General features: G+C 48.6%; 1 protein-coding gene across 10 annotated transcripts in view; it reads left to right on the plus strand.

Moving 5' to 3' along the window:
- Nucleotides 1-12021, plus strand: part of UPF2 (UPF2 regulator of nonsense mediated mRNA decay) — a 1696571-nt gene that overhangs the window by 130683 nt on the left and 1553867 nt on the right. For all 10 annotated transcript variants that reach the window (XM_078674159.1, XM_078674161.1, XM_078674162.1 and 7 more), the window contains one exon: nt 660-1439. In XM_078674159.1, coding sequence (XP_078530285.1) covers nt 660-1439 — 780 coding nt within the window. The remainder of the gene's footprint in view (nt 1-659; nt 1440-12021) is intronic.

Raw genomic sequence — 12021 nt, forward strand, 5'->3', positions numbered from 1 at the left:
TAGGTGACCCCATGTCATGTGTGACTTTCTTTACCCTACCTCGTCCAATGTTCACTAGTTTCACTTTTAAAAAAAAATGGTGATTTTAATGCAGTGATGTGCATGTATTTCCACTGGTAAAAAAAATGTATTCTTACAGAAGGAGCTTGTACTTTTTACGTACCAGCATTTCTTCAAAGTAATGAAGACGCCTAGCTAAGTGGTAAGGGGAAATTGACACTGGCAATGTCAGCTGAGGCACTTAAAGCAGTGGTGAGGTAGAAGAATGGTGTGAGAGAGCACCTAGAGTAAAGAATAGCTGGGAGCCTACAAGTAAATCTAAAACTTAAAAAAAAGAAGACTTTCAGAAGTCTAATAAAAACGTGGTTATTTTGCAGCATTAAGCAGCCTTGCATATTTTGCTTGCCTTTCTAGCTATTTCAGCGCTGGGATGCCTTACTGACAGCTGTGTACTGTTTAACTGGCATATTCATTTATTTATGTATCATTTCTCTACTACCCACACATCCAATCCTACTTTAAATATTCTTTAAGAAACTAATATTTGTGCACATAAAATAAATGAGCCTGTGTCAAGAAATTCTCTTTTCAAATATACAGTTTTGTATTCGTACTATGCGTATTTCTTCTATATTAAGTTATTTTTTTCCGTTTCATAGGGAGAAGGATGAGGCTCATCAACTTCATCAAGAAGCTTGGGAGCGACATCAGGCAAGAAAGGACTTGCGCAGTAAAAATCAGAGTGCTCCTGACAACCGCCCAGAGGAAAGTTTCTTTAGCAGACTAGATTCTAGTCTGAAGAAGAACACTGCTTTTGTAAAAAAGTTGAAAACAATCACTGAGCAGCAGAGGGAATCATTGTCCCATGATTTCAATGGCCTTAATTTAAGCAAGTACATTGCTGAAGCTGTTGCCTCTGTCGTAGAGGCAAAGTTGAAGATTTCTGATGTGAACTGTGCTGTGCACTTGTGTTCTCTCTTTCACCAGCGATATACAGATTTTTCCCCTTCCCTTCTCCAGGTTTGGAAAAAACATTTTGAAGCCAGGAAAGAGGAGAAGATGCCTAACATTACCAAATTAAGAACTGATTTGCGTTTTATTGCAGAGCTTACAATAGTGGCCATTTTTACTGACAAAGAAGGCCTGTCACTAATATATGAGCAGCTCAAAAACATTATTAATGCTGACCGAGAATCTCATGCGCATGTTTCTGTAGTGATAAGTTTTTGTCGTCACTGTGGAGATGACATTGCTGGTTTGTTGCCCAGGAAAGTCAAAAATGCAGCAGAGAAGTTTGACCTTAATTTTCCTCCTAGTGAGATAATAAGCCCCGAGAAGCAGCAGCCTTTCCAAAATCTTTTGAAGGAGTATTTTACATCTTTGACCAAGCATCTGAAAAGGGACCACCGTGAGCTGCAAAATATTGAGAGACAAAACAGGTAAACTTTGTTGTTATTGCTTTGCCACTATGAAGAGCAAAGAATTGTGACTAACCTGTAACTAAAAGTAGTGCTAATTTGTTTTGGGGCTTTGCAATGCACCTTTGGTTGAAAGCATCATAAAATATGAATGACTTTGTTTCTAGACTTTGGGTAGTTGGGAGCCAGTAGTAAGGTCTGCTTTACTTCCCACCTGAAGACTGAGCGGATTGCACATGCTTGCATGTGGGATACAAAAGCCATTCCAGAATTGAACCAATTCACCAAGAAAGGCAAAAATTAACTCACCCCATCTACTTCCTGAATCTACTTTCAAATTTTCAGCTACTACAATATCATAATCTGTGGCCGCATCCAACTCTATGCATGATAAGCTGTGCAGACGTGCAAAATTAAGGCAATAAGGAAAGAATCAGAGGGTGTTGTGTAAGTATGTTTCATGAAAGCCAAGCGTGGGTTACTGAATGATGCATAAAACACTGATGACAACTCTTTTCCACAACAGTGGCTGGTAGAACTTTGTCTGAAAAATGGGAAATAATGCAGGGGTTATGGCTCTTCTCTAGCCTGCAGATTTGTTTAAATGTTGAAATGCTCATTCTGGACACACAGCAGTTGTCAATTCTTTCTGGTAAACCTGTTCAGTTTGCTCATGGACACATTCCTGGAAGCGAACAATATACTTTCCAAATGTATTAAGGAAGGTTTAGGCCCCTCTATGCTCAAATCTTCAGCTTTGTTAGAGTATGGAGCCGTCAAATAACAAATCTAGTCAATCACTTTTTAGGTTAAAGCCTACCAGACAGCGCAACTGTCTGGTTTGCTAAAGATATCTTTGGGACATTCATTAAGCTGACCTATGAATGTGTTCCGCCAAATTGCTTACCATTGGCTTTGTGGTTTGTAATTCACATTTTCTGTCTTCCTATTTGCTGGCTTTATTTGCTTTAGGCCAGCTTGCGTTTTTCCCTCATGTTACCCAAGCCTTGTTTACTATATTCTTCCACAAACTCACTTTCTGTAAACAGGCTTTTAAATCTTGTTCTTATCTTGTCACATTTGCTATGCATTCAAAGTCTGAGGTCAAATAGACTTTGGTGTTTACATTTCTTTCTCTGACTTCAAATTGAGAGAATTTATCTGACAATCCTGCTGAGTACTTGGGTAAGAGGGGAGGGTGTAGGATGTTTTCTTCTTCTAGCATATAACAAAAAAAAATGAACTGTGTTGATGTTTCAGAATATACCAGTATTAGTGCACATGAAGCACATTATTTTGTAATGCTGAAGTGTGGTGTTAACAAATGACTGAATATTTTCAAAACGCATCAATACTCTAGGTGATGACATTTGCACACATGATCGTTTTTGTGCAGTAAAACCATATTTCGGTGCAAACGTAATGGTCATTTTAATTGAAAAGGTGTTGTATCTAGTGGCAATGTGCTACCACGCCAGGCATACTCCACTCTATGCCATGCCACTCTATGCTATGCCACTCTATTCTACTCCGCTCTACGGCATGCCACTCAGTCCATGACACAACATGCCACTCTACGCCACTTACTCCACTCCACCCGATTCCACTCCACCCTACTGTACCCCACTTTACTCTAATGTACTCCACTCCTATCTACCCCAATTTAATCTTTTCTGCTCCACTCAACCCCAGTCTATCTCCCTAAACTCCAATCTAACCCACTCCAACCTAGTCTACTCCACTCTACCCCAATCTGCTCCACCAAGATCCAATCTACCCCACACTAATCAATCTAATAAATCTAACCCACTTAAATCTTCCCCACGTTGCTCAAATCCACCCAAGTCTTCCCCACTCCAATCTACCCCACTCCAATGTCTCCAGTCCTACCCACTCCAGTCTGCCTGACTCCACTTCAATCTCCCCAGTACAATTTACCCCACTCCATTCAACCCAACTCCACTCCAGTTTACCCAACTCCACTCCAAACTCCACTGCCATCTATCCAATTCCTCTCCACTCTAATCTACAGCACTCCACTCTACCCCACGATCTACCTCACTCCAGTCTACTACGATCTATCCCACTCCATTCTACCCCACTCCACTCAAATCTACCCCACTCTACTCAAATCTGCCACATTCTGCTCCAGTCTACCCTAGTCTGTTACTCTAATCTACCCAATCCATCCCACTCCAATGTACCCCAGTCCTATCCACTTCATTCTACCTGACCCCACTCCAATCTTCCCAGTCCAATTTACCCCACTGCAATTTACTCCACCCCACACTCCACTGCAATGTATCCAGCTCCTCTCCACACTAAGCTACAGCACTCCACTTCAATCTACCCCACTCCACTTCAATCTACCCCACTCCACTTCAAACTACCCCAGTCTACCCTACTCCGATCTATCAATCACTCCTATCATTTGTAAAGCGTACTACTTACCCGTGAGGGTCTCAAGGATTGGGGGCTCAAAAAGCCAGGTCTTGAGGAGTCTTCTGAAGGTCAGCAGGTCTTGGGTCTTCATTAGGTGGGTGGGGAAAGTGTTCCAGGTCTTGGCGGCGCGGTGGGATAAAGATCTGCCGCCGGAGGTCGCTCTTCGGATGCGAGGGACTGTGGCGAGGGCAATGCCGGCAGAGCGGAGCTCGCCGTTGGGGGTGTAGAAGCTGAGTTGTCTGTTGAGGTACGCTGGTCCGGTGTTCTGGAGTGGCTTGTGTGCGTGGTGAGGAGCTTGAAGGTTAACCTCTTGTTGACAGGGAGCCAGTGCAGGTCTCTCAGGTTAGGTGTGTTGTGGCTGCGGTGAGGGATGTCGAGGATCAGGCGTGCAGAGGCTTTCTGGATGCGTTGCAGCTGTCTCGGGAGTTTGGCCGAGGCTCCTGCGTAGAGGGCGTTTCCGTAGTCCAACCTGCTGCTGATGAGGGCCTGGGTGACCGTTCTTATCGTTTCAGTGGGGATCCACTTCTAGATCCTGCGGACCCTGAGGAGGGTGTTGAAGCAGGAGGAAGAGACGACGGTGATCTGCTTAGTCATGGAGAGGGTGGAGTCGAGGATGACCCCTAGGTTGCGTGTGTGGTCAGTGGGTGTTGGAGCTGTTCCCATTGCGGTTGGCCACCAGGAGTCGTCCCAGGCCAAAGGGGCGGATCCGAGGATGAGGACTTCCGTCTTGTCTGAGTTCAGCTTCAGTCGGCTGTTCCTCATCCATTCGGCGACGGCCTTCATTCCTTCGTGGAGGTTGGTTTTGGCAGTGTGGGGGTCTTTGGTGAGGGAGAGGATCAGCTGGGTGTTATCGGCGTTGGAGATGATGTTGAGGTTGTGCAGTCGGGTTTACTGGGCGAGAGGTGCCTTGTAGATGTTATTGAGGAAACAATGGCTCCTGTGGAATAGTAAAGAATATTTCTAATAGTTATGCTCAATGGCAATGCAAAGGGTTGGGGAAATGTCAGACCGAAAGCTAACTACACACACTTAAAGGTTCAGTCAATTTGTGAAATTATTTATATAGGAAATGAGTCGGTAACACAATATATACATAGGTGTTTATGTAGAAAAATATGCTGTAAAATGGCTAAACATTAGACAATAGTGTCTGGTGTCCCAGTGAAAGAGCAATTGAACCTAAGCTAAAAAGTGACATTTAAATTGACAAATGTGGAAGGTTTCAATTTTAGAACATTTCGGCAATCATAGGAAATGTAACAATGTGATCCACAACACTTTATACAATTATAAATGCTGTGTTTTGGTTCTCCTCTTTAAACTGTCGACGGCGTTTCGACCTAGTTAGGATATTGGGTCTCTTCAGGACCTAGCAGTGTTGGGACACTTAAAAGAAAGAGTAAGATCATACTGTCAGCGTGTGGCCCTAATAGGAAAATGACTAGTATGTGCTGGCGCTAGACTTCAGAGGCGCTGGAGTCCGGGATCGTCGGGAGGCTGAAGGCGGGCTCCCGTGTCTGTACCGGACCTGTGCTGGTTCCACTGGGGAGCCGCGCACCGCTGGACATCGTGGGAGCTACCGGTGATCGGCTGTTGGACGGAGGGCTGCTGCTCGGGCGCTACACACTGGCCCTGGACATATGTGCAGCCGGAGTCTGGGATCGCCTGGAGGTCGGAGAGCACCCGTGGCCACACCGGTCCTGGGGTGGCCCTGTTGGGGAGCCCCGCACCGCCACAGCCAAACAGTGAGTGTCTTGCTACCCACGGGAGGGCTCCTGACGGTCTGAGGGCCTGCCCGTCACCACCGGAGCGATCCTGAGGGGCGCGAGCCGCGGGAGGGCTCCCGGGACTGCTCCGGACTGGGGAGTTTCGCGCTGCTGGTCTCGTCTGGTACCGCGGGCGCTGTGCGGCCCAAGGGAGGGCTCCTGGCTGTTGAAGTTCTCGCCCATCGACATCGGAGCGCTCCTGCGGTGGCGGATCTGACCGGGAGCTGCACGCCTGCATAGGCACATCGCCTGTGGCGGAGCGGGTGGCGCCGTCGGGTGCGGTTGGAGGGCGCCGGGAGCGCAGACGATTGGATCCACCAGAGCCGGCTCCTTTTCACCGCGGCGCCCCCTCCCCCCCCCTCGCAGGCAACGAGGTAGCTGGCTCCGCGGAGCTTGACTGGAGCTCACCCCCGGTGACCTCCCTCCCATCTACATCGGCGACTGCAGGCGCGAGCCTGTTGAAGGGACGTCCTCTGACCCCTCTCCCTCGACAGCTGCAGCACAATTCACCGAGGCATCGGCCATTCCTCGCGCCCCCCCCCTGCCGCCGCCGGGACGTGGCGAAGACGGAGCCGTAGTGTTTGCAAGGGTGCTTCGAGTGGCGCCTACAGCCCTAGAGGTGTGTGCTCATAACTTTTTAACACTTTCACCATAGTACACATGTATGCCGGTTTTTCCCTGCCGGTTTCCCCCTTCGCTACTGGGATGATCCAAATCAAAATTTCCCCTAACAAAGGGTTTAGTGTCGACGTGGCAGAGTCTCTCTTTTGACTAAAATGGCGGGGGCTATAAACTAGAGTAATAAATCGCCCCACTGCCCACAGTTGACCATGAGGCTGCATACCAACACGGTCAGGGGTCACCTGCACTGAGATAAGGCTCCTTCCTCCTCTCTCATCTTCACCAAGCAGCAACATGGAAGCAGCAACATAGAAGCTGGACCAACTGGACCTGCCCATTAATAGAAAGGGAAACTGGGCTTGCTAACCCAACAACAACAACAGACAAAGGACTTATACTCCTGCCTCTCTATGCTCTTTTTGGCGGCCATCTTAGACTAGTACACCACTGCGGTGGCCATCTTAGACTAGTCAGTCCTCCTCATTAACTCACACCTATAGCTATACTTTATTTCTCTCCTATAATCTCTCCACGCTTCCCGCCCTATAACCGCGTCCACACCTATAGCTACCTTTTATTTCTCTCCTCTATTCTCTCCATGCCCCCCGCCCTATAACCGCGTCCACCCACCCACACACTCCACCCCCCTCACCCCCCCTCCACCTCTTCTACCTACACCTCCTCCATCATGGAACGCATGGGCAAGCATACATACAAGATTAACTATCCATCCGAGCTCACCAAAAAAAACGCCAAGCGCTTCAAACACAACTTCCTGAAGGCCCACCCCGAAACCCCGTTTGTGGACACCTACTTCTCGCTAACTAATGGGGCCACGAGCACTGATATCATCTTCTACACCCTACGCAGAGCACAGTGGCGGAAAGTGCTCCTCGCCACCCTCACCATCTCCACTTCTAGAAAAACCGCTCATGGCCTAACACTCTCTATTACACCATCCCAACTTTTCCAGGGCAGAGCGACCATCTCCATCTATAACAACGGGATTATCCTATTCCAATCCACAGATAGGAACCTTGACCTACTCGACAATCTGTTCCCCACCTTCCTAAATCATATCTCCAATGGGCGGTCCGACACGCCTAACACCATGGGTTACACAACACCCCCTAACTCCAAGCGTCTGTACTTCTTGCCTAAACCATCACAGCAGAGGAGCATTTCAGACCTCTCCCCTCTGACCAGCGCGGTAATCAGTCACCCACCCGACCATACTTCCCAAAATCCCCCTTGCACTGGCGAAGATCACCCCCCCTCGCACATTCCCCATACCCCCACCCTCCTCACCCCCCACCTCACGACTCCTGCGAACGTCGCAGATCCCACTGCAATCAATCACCCATCCGATCTCACTTCCCCACACCCCTCAGGCACTGGCGAATATCACCCCCCTTCACACATCCCCTATACCCCCACCCGCCTTACCCCCCATCCCACACCTCACACGAGTCTCGCAGAACCCACCTCCACCGCACTGAGCATATTTCCCACGCCCCGCGACATGACCAACTCTCACCCTTTCCCCCCCCCCACTCTCACTCCCCACTACCCCACCCTACCGGCCAGACTCACGGAACACACCACCTCCCTCAACCCAACCCCTTATCCTCTATCCCCCCCACTCTTAGCCCCCACCATCCTACCGTCATTCCTTCCTTCTCCAGCCTACACTCATCCCTCAACTCACCTGCGCCTCCTTCCTCCAGCGCCACCACCTACGCTACCAACCTCCCCCTGTCCTCATCCACGCCACCCATGCCCCTTGCTCACAAACTCTCTCATCCATCGAATGCCACCCCACCTACTACGGCCGCAGAGCCCTTTACCCCACCTACTACGGCCGCAGAGCCATGTACCATCGCGTGCACAGCCCGCCCCATTCGATCCAGTGCCCACCCCATTGCCCCACTCAATCACTCACCCACTGTTCTCACTCCCAATACCATCCCCAATCCAACTCTGGACATGATCATATCCACCCTCCAACAAGTCAAAGAAGATCTTCAATCCATCAAAGAACTTCTTTTCACACACCCCAGACACCCCCTACCCTCCACTTCTGCGCCCAACAAGTATATCACTCGCCCCTCAAACCTCTTTACTCATCACTCCCCGCGCTGGCCCTCTATCCCCGACCGCAAGGCCACCGGCCGCCCCCGTCGCACCCTACACCCCCTCTCTGACCGAGACTTGCACACTCTACTCCGCTCATATGGCCCAGGTCCCACAAAACTCCCACACACCTTCCCATACCCACGATTCTCACAAATCCCCTCAGGCCCCCCACGCGGAGCAATAGAAGCTCCGTCCCCTGTAATCTCAGAAAAGTCCCCCTCTCCCTAGAACACTCTCCCACTCTCCTCACCCCCAGACTAAAGTGTATCCTGCTCAACTGCAGATCGGCCCCGAGACACTCCTCCGGCATCGCGGATCTCATCTTATCAATGGACCTCGATCTAGCCATTCTGACTGAAACGTGGCTAACTGAAGCCTCCACACCTATAATGGACATACTAGTCCCCCCCAACTATCACATTATTAGACTCGACAGAAATGGCAAGACGGGCAGGGGAATCGCATGCATCTACAGGAGCAACCTCGTTATCACTGTAGGTCCCTCCCCCTCCCTCTCCTCCTGCGAACTCATCTGCCTCGATATTACTAGCGAGGGCAAACCTGTGTGCTCCCTTCATGTTATCTACCACCCACCCAGAGACAATCTCACCTTCTCCCAACAACTCAAGGACACGATATCCACCAACGCCGGTCGACAGATCAATCAAATCTACTTGGGAGACTTCAACCTCCACTGGAACGACCAGAAAGACGCTGTGGTGAATAGCCTTAAGACTTTCCTTAACGCGCTTGACCTCACCCAAATCTGCAACCGTCCAACACATGAAAAAGGCTCTATCCTTGACCTTATCATCGCCAAAGAAGACTCTACCCAGCTGGAGGCAATCGAACCCTGTGACTGGTCAGACCACCACATCATCACCTTCTTCATCAACGAAAAGGTCAAACTTAACCTGCCAAAACCAAGATCTGGAAGAGGGACATGAGGAATCTTAACCCAAACTCCTTGCCTGCCCACACAGGCAGTCTCCTTCTTCCCCCGACGGGCGCCTCTGATGTGCATTCACTGACCGACCTCTACCTAGACACTATGTCTGCAATAATCAATGAAGCCGCACCCCTGCAAATGAAGAGAGTCGCCACCAAGAACTCGAACCCATGGTATGATGGTAGACTCAATGAAGACAGACGTGCTATGCGCATGGCAGAGCGCACGTGGAGATCTGACCCCTCAGCACTGCACCTTCGAGCGCTTAAGAGTAAGAGAAACGCTTACTTCAGAAAAATCCAACGATCGAAATCAGTCTTCTTTAGCTAACAGCTGGATCAAGCAAAAAACCGACCAAGAAAACTGTTCGAGTTAGTAAAAACCCAAACCAAGACGCAACCTTTACAACCTAACAGCTCAACAAAGGATATTCCAAGTTGCGAAGACTTTTCTGCTTTCTTCAAGCAAAAGACCGACAATATAAGAAGTGATCTCCTCAAGGATGTAAGTCGATACTCCTGCTCCATATGCATAACTAACACTCAACCTAAAAACAACGCTTCATGGACGTCCTTCGACACCTATACTGAAGAATCAATTCACAAGCTGCTCGGCACCTTGAAACCCGCCAATCACCTCACAGACCCCCTACCTGCCAACGCTGTTAAAGCCCTCACCCCCTGCTCCTCCCACTCTGGACTAAAATCATCAACTGTTCCTTGCAACAAGGACTCATCCCAGACTCCCTCAAGATAGGGCAAGTCACGCCTATACTCAAGAAACCCACAGCTGACCCGGCCGACCTAAACAATTACCGACCTATCACCAATATCCCCACTCTGGCCAAATTGCTAGAAAAATGCGTACAACTCCAACTGACAAAACACATTGAGCAGTTTGACCTCCTCAACCCTCACCAATCAGGATTCAGAGCAAAACATAGCACGGAAACGGCTATGACTCACATAATTGATGACGCCCTCCAAATCCTTGATCACAACGAGTCCTGCCTCCTCATCCTCCTCGACCTCTCCTCAGCATTTGATACGGTCAAACACGAAAATCTACTGGAGCTGTTAAACACCAGAATGGGCATATCCGGGACTGTTCTCAAATGGTTCACTTCCTTTCTGCACAACAGGTCTCAGAAGTTCAAGATCAACAACGCATTGTCCTCGCCTGTACCCGTAACACTAGGAGTCCCGCAAGGCTCCTCCCTATCCCCCACATTGTTCAACCTCGTCATGGAACCACTCACCACCTTGCTTCAAGCATCAAATGTACACTTCCATATGTACGCTGATGACACTCAGCTCTACCTCAAGCTTCAATCCCCTGAAGACATCAAACTTTTGAATGCCACACTAAAACACCCAGGCATGGCTGGCCGACAATCACCTTAAACTAAATGCTCTGAAAACTGAGTTCCTTCTGATCTCACCTCCTGCGAAAAAGGCCATCACCCAAACCTGGCTCAATCATCTAACCGCTCTAAATGTCCAGCCCACCATCGTGGACTCGGCGAAATCCCTTGGCATCACACTTGACTCCAATCTCGACATGCAGCAGCATATTAGCAAAGCAACTAAGGGAGCCAACTTCCAAATCAACACGCTGAGAAAACTCAAACCTTTCCTACCACCCAAGGACTTCCGAATTGTTGTACAAGCCCTAGTCATTCCTCGCATAGACCCCCTAACAACAACGGCGCCCCTACGAGCCTCCTTGAACGCGGCCGCGAGACTCATCACTGGTTCAAGAAAACACTCGCATATATCCCCTGACTTAAAAGCCCTGAACTGGCTGCCTTTTGAAGCCAGAGTTCAGCTGAAAATTGCCTGTATGACACATTCGGCCGTACACCACAAGTCACCCAACTACCTCACTCACAAGCTGACTATATCAGGAGGCTCAAGATCCAACAGAAGCACAAAGAATCTCCTCCTGAAACCTCGTAGATTCCGGAAGGAAAAAACATACAAACGCTCCTTCTCAGGAATGGCACCTAGGATCTGGAATGCACTCCCGCCAGAAACTAGGCTTATCCCCTCCTCTGTACTCTTCAAGAAAGAGGTAAAAGCCATCCTTATGGCTAAGTTCACCTGAACCCTATTGCTACTGGAACAATGACAGTACATGGCTCCTATATTATCGGCTACCTGAATGCTTATCTATGTTAGACTCTTTTATGGCTGCTACTGGACCAAAATCACTGCACGGATGCTATATTATTGGTTTCCTGATTGTTTATTAAGGCTGTACACTATGACTTGAGTGCCTTACTAACCTGCAATCCATTCACTACTGCCTACTATTCTGTTTTCAACAGTGTGTTTACTCACCCTCTGGGGTGCTATAATCTTATTCGAGTCGACATTGCACGGCTTCTATATTATTGCTTATTGATTGTTATTAGTGTGCATACTCTTGTGCGATTGCTACCCTAATTAGCAAATCACTCCCTACCGAATTCTATACTGTTTTCAACAGTTTGTCTATCCTACCTACTGTTTCTGTAAAGCGCTCTGATATCTGCAAAGATCTTGTTCGCGCTATATAAAACTTTAAAAAATAAATAAATAATAAATAAACGGAAGCTCTATTCTTCAAAATACCTGAAGGAGAGCCTATCCTGCCTGGTGTGAGACCGGGGCACCGTGAAAGTAGTGAAAATAAACGGACTCACAGA

Source organism: Lissotriton helveticus, chromosome 1_1 (genome assembly GCF_964261635.1).
Source record: "Lissotriton helveticus chromosome 1_1, aLisHel1.1, whole genome shotgun sequence".
In the NCBI taxonomy this organism is placed as follows: domain Eukaryota; kingdom Metazoa; phylum Chordata; class Amphibia; order Caudata; family Salamandridae; genus Lissotriton; species Lissotriton helveticus.